Source organism: Melospiza georgiana, chromosome 15 (genome assembly GCF_028018845.1).
Source record: "Melospiza georgiana isolate bMelGeo1 chromosome 15, bMelGeo1.pri, whole genome shotgun sequence".
Taxonomy (NCBI): domain Eukaryota; kingdom Metazoa; phylum Chordata; class Aves; order Passeriformes; family Passerellidae; genus Melospiza; species Melospiza georgiana.
Window position 1 is genome coordinate 6,888,750 of NC_080444.1, and position 16,054 is coordinate 6,904,803.

At 49.7% G+C, this 16,054-nt stretch overlaps 2 protein-coding genes across 5 annotated transcripts in view; both read left to right on the forward strand.

The window, feature by feature from the left end:
* Positions 1–10,341, forward strand: part of FLT4 (fms related receptor tyrosine kinase 4) — a 56,937-nt gene extending 46,596 nt beyond the window's left edge. Inside the window, exons 22-30 of the mRNA XM_058035060.1 lie at positions 283–377; positions 709–831; positions 1,210–1,321; positions 1,685–1,784; positions 2,275–2,380; positions 3,298–3,437; positions 4,036–4,156; positions 4,905–4,990; positions 6,312–10,341. Of these exons, the coding sequence (XP_057891043.1) occupies positions 283–377; positions 709–831; positions 1,210–1,321; positions 1,685–1,784; positions 2,275–2,380; positions 3,298–3,437; positions 4,036–4,156; positions 4,905–4,990; positions 6,312–6,531 (1,103 nt within the window). The 3' untranslated portion in view covers positions 6,532–10,341. The remainder of the gene's footprint in view (positions 1–282; positions 378–708; positions 832–1,209; positions 1,322–1,684; positions 1,785–2,274; positions 2,381–3,297; positions 3,438–4,035; positions 4,157–4,904; positions 4,991–6,311) is intronic.
* A 3,387-nt stretch (positions 10,342–13,728) lies between these two features.
* RNF130 (ring finger protein 130) overlaps positions 13,729–16,054 on the forward strand; it is a 55,739-nt gene continuing 53,413 nt past the window's right edge. For 3 of the 4 annotated variants that reach the window (XM_058034694.1, XM_058034695.1, XM_058034696.1), the window contains exon 1: positions 13,729–14,640. In XM_058034694.1, coding sequence (XP_057890677.1) covers positions 14,373–14,640 — 268 coding nt within the window. In that variant the 5' untranslated portion in view covers positions 13,729–14,372. The remainder of the gene's footprint in view (positions 14,641–16,054) is intronic. The other variant, XM_058034697.1, reaches the window with a different exon arrangement.

Consider the following 16,054-nt stretch of genomic DNA (forward strand, 5'->3'; position numbering starts at 1 on the left):
AATACTGAGCTGACCGTCAAAGCCCCTTCCAGTCCTGTTCCCCACAACTCTGTCTCACTGACATGTGCTGGAAGCTGGACTCTTTCTCCTCACACTTGAGCAGGTTCCTGCTTTGTGCCTTCTGCCACCTAAGCAGAAAATCTTAGAGTCGCGCTGATTACTCCAGTTAGGACTGAGGACTGTGTTTCACTGAGAATCTGTCTGTATCCTGCAGTCCCAGAGAGAGGCAAGGAGGACAACAGATTGCCAATTGTCTAATCATTTTCTATTACTTCTGAACAGTGGATGACTTGTGGCAAAGTCCCTTGACAATGGAAGACCTCATCTGCTACAGCTTCCAGGTAGCATGTGGCATGGAATTCCTGGCGTCCCGAAAGGTGAGTTCAGTTCAGCCTTTCCTTTGCTCACTTGATCTCTTGTGCATGCCTGATGAGAGAGACCTTACCACAGCCACCTTTTAGGTGACACACAGAGAGATTCAGTGATCTGCCTCACACTCCTCAAGAAATCTCAGACAGATATGTGTGCACAAAGTTGCATTTCAACCTCTTCTTAACCAGCCCTTTTTGAAATTTTATCTTTAGCTTCTTTCCATTTCCACAATTCTCCCATTACAGCTCAGGTTTATGAGGAAGGGAGGTGCTGGGCACTTTCTGATTGTGGTTTCTCTCTTTCTCATTTTGCCCCTTCCTCTTTGTGTTCCCTCAGTGCATCCACAGAGACCTGGCAGCTCGCAATATCCTGCTGTCAGAAAACAATGTGGTAAAGATCTGTGACTTCGGCCTGGCCAGAGACATCTACAAGGACCCTGACTATGTCAGGAAAGGCAGTGTGAGTGCCATTTTCTCAAACCCTTTACAGTTTAGGGACCCTTGATGAAGAGATGAAAAAGCAGGAATGGAATTACTTGCATAGCTGGGACCAGAAGCCATTGGACCAATGACACAAGTCCTGTCCTCCTTCATCAGCAGATCTCTGTCTCCTTCCTTCTACCCCTCAGCCTGTCACTAACTTACTCTTCCTTATACTCTTTCAACTCCTTTTCAGTGTCTCTGTCCCTCTCTCTGACCAACCAATTCCTCCATGGAGAGAGGAGCAGGGCTATTGGCTCTGATTTCCTTTCATCCATTTCATCCCTTTGCTACCAGAAGGGCTGTCCTGGGACATGTTCCCAACTGAACATTTGTGTCTTGCCTCTCCCTCCTGCAGGCCCGTCTCCCACTGAAGTGGATGGCTCCAGAAAGCATCTTTGACAAGGTCTACACTACCCAGAGTGATGTCTGGTCTTTTGGGGTCCTCCTCTGGGAAATCTTCTCACTAGGTGAGTCCTAATGAGGGTCTTGTGCTGCTCAGGGAGACACCTCTACCCACGTAGCAGTTTGTGGGTGAGTCTGTGCATGACAGACATTCTGAAGCACATCTAAGGACTCATGGGAAGCGACACAATGTAGGCAAAAAAAATGTAGAGCTATGTCCACCCATGAACAGAGTGATGGGGACACAAGGATGCAGAGGTGGCCTCCAGCTCACTGAGGCAGAGAAGCCTGACTCAGGCAGCACCAAGGATTGGGCTGTGTATGAGTAGTGACCACACCTCTCAGTGTTCTGGGATGAAGGGCAGTCTCAAAAGGACTGGTTTCTGATGGCACATTTCATGTTCCCACCTTTCTTTGAACCTTTTTAGGGGCATCTCCATATCCTGGAGTCCAGATCAATGAGGAGTTCTGCCAGAGGCTCAAAGATGGTACCAGGATGAGAGCCCCAGAGTATGCCACAGCAGAAATGTGAGTCAGAAACCTCAAGGATTCCAGCATTGGTCAGAGCAGAGGCCTCTGTGGGAGGGCAGAAACCTATCACATCCCAGCATAGAGAGAACAGGCCCCTCTCTGGGATGCCTGACCTTTAGCCAGGGTATAGGATCAGCCAGCACATCCTTCCCTCTAGGCCATTGCCTGAAGAGCAAGGCAGGTGGGTTCTGATCAGGGCTCTCTAGTGTCCTCGCATGCCTGTGCTGGGATGGGTCTGTCAGTGTGCACTGTGCTTTCCTGCTCTGAAGGGCATCAGAGGGGTCTGAATTAGCTCTTTGTTCCCTGTTATAAGTGCAGAACAAACCAACACCCTGCCAGTAATTCCACCTGGCCAGTGTGCTGGGGGGCCAAGCTTTCCCTCACAGTGCAGGAACTGGCAGTGCCAGTGGGCACCATGTGGGTGGGAGCTGTGGAGTGGGGCAGGAGGGCATTTCTGTGGTGCAAAACCAGCATCTCTTCTTGGCAGCTACCGTATAATGCTGAGCTGCTGGCACGGTGATCCCAAGGAGAGACCGACTTTCTCCGACCTTGTGGAGATACTGGGGAACCTTCTTCAGGAAAATGTCCAGCAGGTGAAAACCTCTCTGTGTCCCTGCTCTGCTCCAGACAGCTCTTTCTTCTGTCATCACCAGCTCCCTCACTGTGCCCTCAGCTGACTCCATGGTCAATGCAACACATTTGTGTAGGCCAACAATAACACAGGGATTCCAGGGTCAGAGGTCTATTTCCCAGAGCTGTTAGAGAAGTCATTTCTGCAACAGCCTTTTAGCTGCATCCTCATAAAACTCTGTTCCTTGCAGGGCAGAAGTCCTCTCAGTCGTCATTCTAGTAACTTCCATCCTAATCCCCAGATGATTATTTGAAATTCTTCAGCTGAGTCAAGGCCCTCCCACACGCCTGCATAATGAAAACCAGGACTTGACCAGGGTTTCTGAAACTCTGTCCTCAGATGGAAATGTCAGGGCCATGTGAAGCAAACAACTGGTACATTACAGCAGTCAGTAACACAGATTTCTTTGAATACATTACTAATCACTTCCATGTGGTAACTCACCAGGACATTTAACTGTGATGAGCGTGCAGCTCTGAATTTAAGTTTTTCTTGATGATCTCTTTCAGAAAATGATAGCTAAATGCTTGCCTCATCCTGATGTTCCTGACTTTAACCTTTCATCACTGGTTCCCAGCACAGACATGACTAAGCCACAAATGACATTGCCCTGGAGCACAGTACTCTGCCCATGTAAACTGGAGAATTATGAGATTATTATGGCAGTTGTTCTCCTGCTCACACACACCTCCATGCATCACTCACAGCTACTTAACACAAAGGTCATAGAAATCTTCAGGCAGATATTTTGTCCTAGAGAAATAAAATTTATAAACCAGAAATTTTCCTTCCCAGCTCTTACAGCTTCTGCCTGTGGAGCCTTTTCTTGTGGGTAAGTCTTCCCCTTCTAGTAAGGCCATTTACTGTTCTTCCTACCAGGAAGGGAAAGATTACATCCCGCTGAACGACTCTCACAGCTCAGAAGATGATGGTTTCTCCCAGGTGCCTTCCTCTGCCCAGCAAAACTCAGATGAAGAGGACTTTGACATGAGGATACGCTGCCACAGCCTAGCAGCAAGGTGAATCCCCTGTAAAAAGGGCAGAGAGAGCCCAGCAGGCAGCAAGCAGCCTGGCCTGTAAGGGAGCCAGGGGGATATGGGGAGAACCCAGATGTTTGGAAAATCCTAGGTGGTAAAGTGTGATCCAAGAATTTAGGCCATAGCTTCTTGCTTATAGAAGCAAAATTACTTTATTTTGCTCATGAGAAAGTGCTGGTTTGTAAGCCTATCACATTCCTTCTTCTCCTCCAGCAATGCTGCCAGAGTATCATGTAAGGAGCTTCATCCTATCTGTTCCTAACTGACCCAAACAATTAGTCCCAGGCCTCTCCTCTCTGATGAACTATGATGATGTGATGCCTGGGATCTATATAACATTTTCTGCTTATTGCATGTGGAGAGGTTATTGGGGCCTGATTCAGTCAGTCTAGTCTTCACTGCAGAAGTAGTATGGGGTTAAGAGGTCTAAGGTGACCTCATTACCCTCCCCACATCCACCATTTGGGTCATCCTCCTCCCTGCATACTTTGGTTGCCCAGTGAGGAGATTGAGTTCAGATCCTGTTCATTGAGGACATTGACTCTTGCCTTTACTGAGTCCTGTGTGCTTCTGTTGGCAGATACTACAACTGTGTCTCGTTCCCTGGTTGTTTGACGGGAGGAAATCAGATCAGGTGTCCATCCAGGATAAAGACATTTGAAGAGTTTCCCATGACACACACAATGTACAAGGCACACCCGGTGAGTAGGTGTGGGGATTTGAGTGGGGGGCAGTCTTTTCTGACACCTTTACGGTTAAGACTGTGGAAGGAAGATCACTTCTATTTTATGTCAGTCTGTGTGTCATTCCTGTTCAGTCCATCCAGTCCTATGCACGTTCATTTCTTCATCTGGCACACGGGGGTTTCTCTTAGTGGGGAATAGGGAAGTTAGATATGCAAATGGGGGGACTATAAAGGACCTCAGAGAAGAGCCTGCTCTTCACCCTCTCAAATCTGTGAACACAGCCTGATTAAGCACACTGAAATCCTGCCAGGACTTAGGAAACCCAGAGTGTTTACCTGCAGCTCCAGTATCTTGATCCATATGGCAGTGAGCAGTAGGGACCCTCCAGGTCTCTCTGGACTGGACTGGTACTGATACCTCCTCTAGCAGCAGAACTGAAGTCATAGCTTTTGTCTCAGAGGAAAATATCACCTCTCGCAGATTTAATGGTAATACATCTTACAGACAGGTAGCACTCTTTTTTTATTCCCCAAAAATGGCACTGAACTATGCACACAAATCTTACCTTTTTATGTTCTGCTTTTAAGAAGGTACCTAAGAAAATCAGATACAGCAAAACTATGGAGCATGCTGGTAAAGTGCTCCCACCCCTTTTTCCCCATCACACATACACAGGATCTCATCTCCTGAATGATTTCTCCTCCCTTCCCATTCTGATCAGTTGACAGGGATGTTACTGATAACTCCTGTTGCTTCCTTCCAGGACAATCAGACAGACAGTGGGATGGTTCTGGCATCTGAGGAATTTGAGAGGATAGAAAACCGACACAGAAAAGAAGGTGGATTCAGGTACTCCTTAAGCCTAGCCACTGCTGCCAAAGGCAGTGAGACCAGGAGGCAGCTCCTGGTATCTTCCCATAGGCTGCACTGCTTGGAACTTTCAGCTGTGGGCCCTGAGCCAGATAAGTCCATGCACTCCTTAACGAGAGGCAAAACACAGGAAGAGCAGACAAGCCTGCTGTTTTCTAGGGTTTAAAAATATAAACTGTGCCCATCAATGAGAATGTGCCTGTTAAGATAATGGGGCACAGCAGAGTGATGGTGTTAATGAGACTGTTAATGCTTATTGACATTTTCTGGTGAAATTTATTAGGGCTTGCTCAAGCAGTGGCAGATGGGATGGGCAGAAACCCTCCTCCCTCAGCCCTGACCCATGGGGTACAGGGTCATGATGTGATGGTGCAAGGATGGGGCAGGCCTTAGGAATTCCCACATGCTGACATGGAGTCTGGCAGGTTGAGCTGGCACTCTCAGGACTGAGGATGTTATGGATGGTTATGTCCTTGACCCAGGCTTTGAAACTGGGTGAGAACCTGTACAGCTCATCTCTGCCAGAGCAGGCTGAGACCTTGTCTCTGTGACAGTGTGTTGAGCAAGCCATGTCACCTCATATGTAGACAAGGCCAGTCCCAAGACTCTTCCTCACCCCCTCTGCCTCCCAACATCAGATTGGACTGGTCATTGTCTTTTCTCTTAGCCATAGCCCTGTGGCCTGTCTGCTCTTGTATCAAACCGTCTCCTGCTTCTTGTCCTTGTCCTCTTTTCCCTAAGGCATGTTCCTGTTGTTTCTTACACTTGGTATCCCATGTCCTGGAAAACACTAGCCTTAAACTTCTTGAGTGTGTCCCTGCCCCTGCTCTTGTGATTTCTTGACAGTCACCTGGTATTGGCAGGCACTGAGATGGGACATAAGACTATCGTCCACATCTTCATCATCTTCCTTTGTTTCCTTTCCCCCATCCTGGCAGTTGGTTTGTATCAATTTCTGTTATTCCTGCCAGGTCTACAAGCAATTAATGTAATGTCTCTTGTCTCTCCCTACTCATTGGGATCCCAACCCTTCCCTGTATCTAGAAGGTATCACAAAGGTATCTGGGACAGCTGAAGTAAGTGTTCCAGGATATGTGTAGATTTGTCACAAAACAAACAGGCTATGCTTATTGGAGCAAGGCCTGGTTTTGTGCTTTGAAATGGAAGTGCAAGTCCATTCCTGACCCTGTCTCTGCTGCATGCATTAGAAGATGAGATTTTTGGAAGCTGGGATTTCTCTAAGCAGGACAGAGGCTTTCTGGGAGTGCCCAGGTTAATTCTGTGTCTCTCTCCCTCACAGCAGTAAAGGGCCCAGTCGGACCATGGAGCTGTCAGGGGGGCAGTCAGACCTGCGGGGCAGATGTCGGCCGTCGTACGGGTCCCAAGTCGGAGGCCAGACTTTTTACAACAGTGAATACGGGGAGCTGTCGGAACACTCTGAGGATGGCAGCTGCACCCCGCCTGGAGAGGGGGCCAGTCCCCCCACTCTCCACGCTTCCTTCTTCTCCGAGCAGTACTAATGGCACCAGGCCCTGGAGGCAACTGCAAGGCCCTCCAGGCATGTCATCAGGGTCATCCAGAGCTTCTCCTTCAACCTATGCCCAAACCCAACCGGGAACCCACCCCAAACGGACGGGGAACACCGATGTCCTTGGAACCGCAGCATGAACCGTGCAGCACCTCCAGCTGCAGCTTCCCTGTGCCACGACTGGAGAGAGCACATCACTGATTCCTCATATTTCTTTTATTGCTGCACCTCAGACAGATGCATTCTGCTGAGAGTGGGTGCCTGTGTTCAGCACTATGGCACCTTCTGCCTAACATCCAGCCTCCGCTCAGATCAGCTTCCCATTCAGAAAGCCCATTTCAGGTCAGATATAAATAGATCTGTCTTAGTCTCAAGTTTCTTCCTGGTGTGCAGCCTGAATGTTTTTCCTTGGATTGCTTCCTCCTCCCCTCATCATGATGTCAGCTGCTGAGCTGTGGAGCAGAATCAAAGGGAAGAAATCCCTAGTGGTATTAGCAGCAAGAGCAGGACATTTTACAGAGGTGTACAGAAAGATCCCGAGGGATCTCTGTAAATGTTCATGCATGCTGCTCATCCTGAGTAGGTGTCAGCCTCTCCATCTCCTCTGCAAGCAACACCCACACCCCTCTCATATCTGCTGGGGGGAAACCTGCCAATCTGCCTTATCACTCGGATTATTTTAGCCATCTCAACACAGCTAGTGCTGAGTAGGTCATCAGCAGATGGCTAGAGTGCTGCAGGTGAGATAAACAGCAATTTTTTGCAGGCTGTGTGCAAAACAGGTTCTTTTATGATCTCTGCTGGGAGCAGGTTACTCACAGGTCTGCTGCTCTTGCCTTCTCCTTCTCCCAGATTGGTGCTGAGATCATTTGTTGCTCAAGTGAGAAATTAAAGCAAAGCTAGGTTAATTTGAGCTGGCTTCTAAACATAGAGTTTGCTGGGAGGAAAAATATCAAAAGGGCAGGGAGTGAAATGTTTATTTTCAAGCTGCTGCAAAGCATTTTGGAAACAATGGAAGGAACAGTGTTCCAGCAATAAGGTGCTCTGGGCTGTATCCCCTTATGTGTTGACATCACTGAACACATGGAGCCCAGCACCTTGCCAGGGTTCAAGCCCTGATTCTCCTGGATGGACAGTTTGCACCATGATTTTTCCTGTCTCTCAAGTTCCCTGACTCAAAGGAGGCACTCTCTATCCAGGGGGCTCCTCTCCAGTTTCTTTTGCAGAGCTTCCAGCAGAGCATACCTGACTCCAGAGGATTAAGAAACAGTTATTTGCTGAGGAAACATCTCCTTACTTTGGTCTTCTATTTCTAAGAGATACCACGTGAATTCAGAGCTCTGGGGAACCTCCACAGCCCCTCTATATAGATTTCTGTACTGCTGCCTCACCACTTCCCACCTACTTCTTTCCATGCTGCTCCCAATCCAAGAGCTCAGCCACAGAGAAGGGTTACATCACCGCCTCAGGAGTCTGGGTGAAAAGGCTCCTTGGAACAGCTTGTCATCATCTCTTCTCCCACATGCCCGTGGCTGGCAGAGCTCTGTGCACCAGGGCATCTCAGCACCAGGGAATTACTGCTTGTGGGCCACACCTCTGTCACAGAGCCAAGGGTTTGGACTTGTAAAACTGTGTTTCCTGTCAGATGCACAGCTTTCCCAAACTGTATTTCTTTCCCAGCAGAGGGTTTTACGCGTTTCCCGACGTAAGCCTGAGAGTCCTTATGGACGAAGTTGCCAAGTCTTAATTATAGCTCTCCACACAAGTGTAATGGGGAGATTTATTTAGCACATGGGAAAAGCATGCCTGTCATTCAGGTTCTCTAAGCCTGTGCAGCTTGTTCAATGTTCCACTCCCTTTTTGTGTCAGAAGGATGACACGGCTGCAATTTCCATGGCAAAAAAGAGGCACAAAACCAGACCAGCTTGAGGCAAACTGGCTCAGGATGTGGAATTGGAAACTGCATATTACAATGAATTCCCTGACTTCTACTGGTGTCCCCTGAAGCTGCCAGGAATTTAAGCATCTTTAAGTAATTGTTACGACTCAGTAAGAATCCTCTGGCGGGAGCTGCTGGAGAGCCAGGACAAGGAAGTAGGACAGCCAACAGGGTGTAGGCAAGATCAAATTCTCCTGCCCTCATCTTGCCCTGCTTTTTGAACTGGTGGTTCCCTTGGCTGAAGGAAGGCTGCATGCAACTCGTGCTGCTCCTAACTGGCATTGGCAGGGGTAGAAGGTGACCAGCTGAGCTAAATTCAGGCTACTCACTGGGTGATGTGCATCCACAGGACCCAGACTCTCTTGTTTCCAGTACTCCGTGAAGAATTCTCTGCCTAGAAACAGCCCCATCTGAGAGAGACCCCAAGAACAATATAATAGTTCAAAACCAGAATTTCAAAGTAGCTGTTAGTCCCTGTCCATATGTAAGGGATAGGTATGTGCCAGCAAAGCATGACATTTGCTGGGCATGGCAGGATTCCTCAGCAGAAAGGGAACAGAGGCATCTTAGTGCCCAGGCTGGTCATCAGCATGGACATCCAGCCAGTACAGCTGCACTGTTTCTCTAGGTTTAGCTGTAAATTGCTCACAAGTATCCTTGTGGAGAAGGGCTATGTTGTTAGAACCATTGCTAATGATCCCCTGCATCACCCTGGAGAAAGCACTTCTGTGTCATCTGATTTTTGAACATTCAACTCCACAGAAGTTTATTTTTTCTCCCTTGCACCACCTAGATGGGGGGTGGAATCAGATCCTATTGTGTCTGTGTCAACAGTATTGCATGAACAATGCAGCCTGATAGGAGCAAAATCTGGCTCCTCTTCAGACACTCCTGCTGATGAAGAACAACTGAAGGGTGGGATATTGAAGAGCTGTTGAGAAAATTGTACTTTTGCTCTCTAAAGGTATACTAAAATTAGATGTGCAAAGTTGATAGCCCTTCCCATTCTCTTGAATTATTTCTGGCTTTTTATTTTTACAGTCTCCAGATAAGCATGAAGTGAAGCTGGTCTGTTTTGGTTTTAAGATGTGAGAAAGAATGTCTTGTGTTGTCTCTCTTTCCACAGCAGCAAGGGAGTATTTCAATGTTTAAAACCCAGGGTTTGATATTTGTGCCTGCTCTATTCAAAATGCACTCTCTGTTTCATTTTGTTTGGGCTTCTTACTGGAACTCAGCGTTGAAGCTAAGCTATTTATCATCATCACCTTCCTTTAAAATGGCTCCTTCCACTCTGTGTTCAGTCTCACTTTTCTTTACAAAGTGCTGGTGTTGAGAGGACATTCCTCCCTCCTGAAAACAAAGTGTGGGGTCCCCTACTTGCAAATACACGTGTGTCTCTGAAGAAAAACCTGTGTATTAAGTAACACTACATTTATATTGCAATATTTTAACCTGGTACCTGTTGTTGCTCTAGCAGCATTCAATGTTTCAGTGGGCTGCCTTTGAAGCAAGTAGGCTAAAACAGGGGTTTTGTGTGAGTACAAAGCATGGTCTGTGTGTGTGTGAGTGTGCTGTGGGTGAGTGTGTGGGTATTTGCACGTGAGATTTCCTACCAGTGAGCGTTATGTGAGTGATTGTAACTCACGTTGAGTCCTGTCTTTGGAAGTTCACAGTTATATATCAAACCAGTTAGAACACTGCTTCCTTTCCTCTTCTCCTATAGTACTTGTTATCCTTTGTCATTAAGAGTTTTGTTGTAATATCTAAATGTGAAAATGAATAAAGTCATAACTGGCAGCTGCTCTCTGGTTCCTGGGGCCACCTCTGCCCCTGGGGCAGCCCAGCCCTGGCCCAAGACTTCAGCATATTTTGGGTTTATTATTTTTACTTTTGTGTCCGTTTGCATTTCCCTGTGTCCTCTCAGAAACAGCTGGATCTTGTGGCGTTTCCATCCAGGATGAAAGTCTGTATTTTCTCATGGTGAAGTCAGATTCTCTTTGGTGCAGCTCACTGGCCGAAGGAAACACAGCATCCAGCCCTGTCCCCAAAGGATCCACGACCGTCTCCTGTCCCCTTGGCCCTGGGGGTCTCAGCCCTGGGGGTCTCCAGCCTTCCTATCCCCATTCACCACACCAGGGGAATCGGACACTCCCTGAGCCCCCTTCTCAGGGAATCGAACCCTTTCCGGACGCCTTTTCTCAAGGCACCAACACCCCCCGACCCCTCTCCTTCTCTTCATGGTACTAAAACCCCGCAGACTCCTCAGCGCATCAACACCCCCTCCCCAGGACCCCTCTTCTTCTACGGGCACCCAACCCCAACCTCGGTCGGTTCTCCTTATGGCACTGACCCTCCGGACCGGACCCCCTTGTCATCATTGCACCAAACTCCCTCCCAGTCCCCTTCCCCTCACAGCACCGACCCCCCGGACCGGACCCCCTTGTCATCATGGCACCAAACTCCCTCCCAGTCCCCTTCCCCTCACGGCACCGACCCCCGCCCCGCGCGGGCCCCTGGCGGTGCGGCCGGCAGCCCGCAGGTGGCGCCCTGCCCCGGCGGCCGCGGGCCCCGCGGGAAGATGGCGGCGCGGCTGTGGCTGTGTTACAGCCGAGCCGAGGGTGGCACCGCGGCTGAACGAGGCTTTCGCTGGGAAATGGGACACGAGTGGATTCATGAGCGTTCCCCTAAAAAACAAATCTCCAGGAGTTCAAGGAACGCTCAGGCACAGCTCCCGCGTTACCCCTGGTGGAGCTGTGAAGGCATCAGCACCATTTGTCTGAGTAAAATAATGTCCCCTGAGGAGCCGTCAGTGGCAGAGACACAGCTGAGGGGACAGAAGGGGGACATCTCCACTCCTCTCCATCATCACCCCCTCATCCAGTTCCACCATGGGGTGAAAGCATCCAAAAGGACCTTTTAATTTTCCTTACCCCATCAGGGGCCTGCCCATCTGGGCCATAAGGAGATTGAAGCTGTTCTACTGATGAAATATCCTATTTTGGTGCATCCTGGAGCAGTGCTTGGCTGTTCCTCTTCTGGGGCCATGAGCGGTCCCCTTGGCTGCTCCTCACCTTCTTTCCAGCCCATCCACAGGACAGGCTGGGAGGTGAGGAACAGCTCCCCAACCGTGTTTGTGGGGATGGGATGGGGATGGGGATGGAGATGGAGATGGAACCAAGAAAGCAGCCTTCACACAGGCATCGGAACACCTCTCTCCATCAGAAGCACAGCCCACAGGAAACCAGACAGGGCAAAATAAAAACCAGCCATTTCATGCGGTTAGTAAAGAACTGGGGATGCTCTGGCTGGGCTCCTTGTTTTGCTTCTAACATGGCCAGTGAATCCTTCCTCAATGCTTTTCAAAAGTGCTTTGACATCTTTCTCTGAAGGTCAGCACGGTGATGGCAAAAGCTCCTCAGGCTCCTGGGACTTGGCCCCTTCTGAGGACATTTCAGCAATAACGCACATGAGTTTGCATCAGAAAGATGCAGAGCTCTTAGTGCTGAGAAATCAAAGCAAGAACAGCTCCAAAACATGATCTGCACACTGCAGTGTGTCAGCCCTCTGGCTGGGGTGAAAGTTTGGGTGAAATGAGGAGACAGTCAATAGCATGTGGTTCCTCACCCAGCATGTACCAAGAATGACAAAATTAAATTTTAAAAAAAATGTAAGCAGAACATTCAGTTGCTGCTTCAGAATAATTTCCTGGGTTGTATTGACATTTCTACAGAGCTTTGCAGAAGCAGCTTCTCAGAGGATTTTACAGAGCCACACATGTCTTTAGCAGAGCTTGTACATCCCTTCTGCTCCAAGATGCAGGTTTGGAAGCGTGCTGCTTTCCTTGGAAAAGGAATAGGTTTCTCCAAGAGCAGGATAAAATTACTTGTATCTCAATGAAATAAACAGACTGTGCTTCAACAGTGTTATCTTATGTGTGTGTGTGAGCAAGTGCATCACAAATGAATAAAATACAAAAGCTCTCAGAAGAAAACAAGTTAATAAGATGCATAGGTTAAACACCAAACTTATCTGAGGGCCTTCCCGTGCAGCTGAGGAAGTCACCAAGGAGACCATATCTCAAAAGAACAGCTCCACAGCTATTTTTGAAGAACTTAGAAAATATCCTAACAGTCTTGCAGTAATTGTTCTCTTTGCTGCAACTAATTTTCAGTTAGTTTGTCTTCCAAAATCCAAGGAGGCCATTACACTATTTTGTTACATCTCCCAAGAGGCTGAAATCCTTAAAACTATGTTAGTTGATCATTCATCAAACCCTGTTTTACAGTATTTCTGGGGATTAATATTTATTAACAATACTTGAGCGTTTGTACAATTTCCCATTTTAGTACGTCAGAAGCGAGTAACACCAAATAGGGTAAGAATGAACTGACACAGAGGCTGTGCTGTTCCTGCCCCAAAATCCCATTCAGTTCTACCTGGACAGACTGAATACATCCCACCTAGTTTTCACACACACAGTTCTTCCACCCTCTATTTCTGACGTGCTTTAAAACTCAGTATCTTTTTGGCCATCAGCATTCCTGAACTGGAAATACTTTTCTGAGAAGATGCTAAGGAGTCATGGGAGCCTGTATGTCTGTGTGTCCCAACATCTTAAACTGCCCCAGGGAAGGTTTAGGTTCGACATTAGGAAGACTTTCTTCACAGAAAGGTGATTAGAATGGACTGCCCAAGGAGGTTTTGGAGTCGCCGTCCCCGTAGATGTTTAAGGACAGACTGTATTGCCATGGTCTAGTTGACATGGTGGTGTTTGGTCACAGGTTGGACTCGATGAGGTCTTTTCCAGAAGGTGGTTCTGGACGCTGTGATCGAACTCCTCGGGAGCCACGGGTGGCTGCAGCCCGGTGTCACCACAGCCCGGTGTCGCTCAGACCAGTGTCACCGCAGCCCGGTGTCGCTCAGCCCGGTGTCGCTCAGCCCGGTGTCACCGCAGCCCGGTGTCACCACAGCCCGGTGTCGCTCAGCCCAGTGTCACCGCAGCCCGGCGTCACCACAGCCCGGTGTCACCACAGCCCGGTGTCGCTCAGCCCGGTGTCACCACAGCCATCCCCGCGCCAGCTCCCACCGCCGTCTGGCCACGCCCACAATGACATCATACACCATTGCCCCGCCCTTTGTTCGGGCCCCGCCTCCAGAGGGCGTGGTGGAGGCCGAAGCTCCGCCTCTCGCCCTCGTGGCGCGGGGCGGGGCGTGCGGCGCCTGCGCAGAGCGCGGAGCTGCAGTCGAGGCGCGGGCGCGGAGCCGGTGGCGGAGCCGCGGGACGGTGCGGGGCCCCCGCCGCCCTCAGGGCGAATCGGGCATGAAGCGACGGCTGCCGGCTGCAGACGCCGGGCTGGGCATTGACCTGCGCTGCCTGCCGCACTAAGGCGGCGACGAGCCCCGAGGCGAACCGAGGCGGCGCGGCGGGCCGAGTCCGAGGCGAGCCCCGCGGCTGTTCGCGAGCGCGACTGAGGCGGCAGCTGCGGCTTCTGCCGGCAGCCTCCCCCGGGCTGGCGAGGGGCTGCGCGGGGAGGGGGCCACGGCACCGCCCCCGCCTCCTCCCCTCCCCTCGCCCGGCCGGAGCTCCCCCGCGGCGGCGGGCGGGCGGTATGAGCGCGGCGCTCTGAGGGACCGGCCGAGCTCGGCTTCCCCCGAGCAGCCTCCCCTGGGAGCCGCGGCGGCAGATCGGACTCGGCTGGGACCTGCCATGACTCCCCTGGCTCCTCCCATGGCATGAGCCCGTGCTCTCCTCCCCGCTCCGCCTGCTTTTGGTCTCTCTCCGCTCCCGGGCTGTCAGATGGGATAGGACACACCCGGGCGTGCGGGGCTCGACGCTGCCGGGGGGGAGCGGCGGAGGCAACCGGTGACGGCCGTCGGCTCGCCTGGGCTCGAAGATGAGCTGGCGGTGGGCTCGCCAGCACTGGAACGGCGGCTCCTCCGTGCTGCTGCTGCTGCCGCTGCTGCTGTGCCACGGCCGGGTCCGGCCGGCCGGCGCCGACAACGCCAGCCAGGCGTACTACACCGCGCTCATCAACGTGACCGTGCTGAGCCCCGAGCGCGGCGGCCCCACGCTGCTGCGGATCGACCGCGGCCGCTACGGGCAGGACTCCCCGAAGGTGGAGGTCAAGGGGCTGCTGGTGACTCCCGTCCCTATCAACGGAGGTAACGCTTCCCTCGCTCGCTGCCGGGTGGTTGGTCCTTGCCTGGGCTCGGCAGGCTTTCCTAGACAGCTCTGACAGACGAGGAGGAAGAGCTTGCCCAGAGGGAAATAAAATAAATCCGTGATCTGAGAGTGTTGGCTTGAATATCGGCTCAGCAAAGCATAGTGTGCTTTCCAGCATGGATCCCAGTAGATTTAGTGCATTCAGCGGTGAAGATGTTATTCCTTAACTAATTACAGAGAGTGTAGCGATAGTTGACAGTATTTGGTTACAGCGTTGCCTTGAATCTCAGAACAGCTGCATAGCCATCTCGCTCTGCATCTGGATAGCTTTGCAACTGCATGAAGTCACAGGTTTTCAGTGTGCAATTCCTAAAAACACTGTTTAAGCTGCCCATCAAGACTTTGAAGGACTGAAGCTACTAAGCTGTTGCTCTTTCATAGCCTGCCCGAAATGCGGTTGCTTGCAGTACTGAACACTGGCTAGAGTGTCGAAATCAGTTTTCTTTTAATTAAACAAAGCCATTGTCCATCAGTTTTTCTTTTGATATATGCTGGGGTTTATAGAGAATGGTAATTTGAACAGCTTAGAGTATTGTTATGATTTTTGCCTGAAGTGAAACCAGTATCTTCAGTAATAGTGATGTAGTTTTAGTAGTATCTTATTTTGAAAATACATTCTTGACATTATCTAAACTGCCATCTTGAAGAAATGGACCACTTGATGGAATACAGTGGTCCCAACCTGCCTCCTGGACAGTAAACATCTGAATAATGTATTAAGTGAAATATTGTAGTCAGTTAAAACTAGAGTCTTAAGTGGTGAATACTAAGAGTGTTTTAGAAGAATTGATAGCACAAAAGTACTGTGTTATTAGAAGCTTTAGAGAATTTGCCAAATCTTAAGATCAGGAAAATACTTCGATGCTTCTTCAGAGCAAATGCATTCTGCCAGGCAGCCTCTGTCAGCTGCTGGTCGGGATGGATCAGGTTGTGCCTCAGCAGGTGCTTGCCAGTCTCAATGAAGCTCTGCAAAATATAACTAGAATATATTATGGAGTACATTTTGGGGAGGAAGGATGAGGAAGCAGAAGTTGTTGAGGAAGTCTGCTCTAAAATGATTTTTATTTGTACTTCAAATCCTGTCCATCAGCTAACATTAAATATGTTGCAGTCGTTGTGCTTCCTGATATTCTTCACATCCCCACACAGCCCCCTTGAAATCAGGAGTCTGTCCTGAAAGTTTTAGGCATGTAAACACACTGCTACTGCAAGTAGTATTTTAACAGGTTTTTAAAGGTATCAAAGCACTTTTTTTTTTTTTTTTTGAGCTGTGTTATTTGTCAGGAAAAACTTCTGATACTAATTTCTTTTAATCTGCCTCTGTAACTTTTTCTGCTTTCTTTTGATATGCCT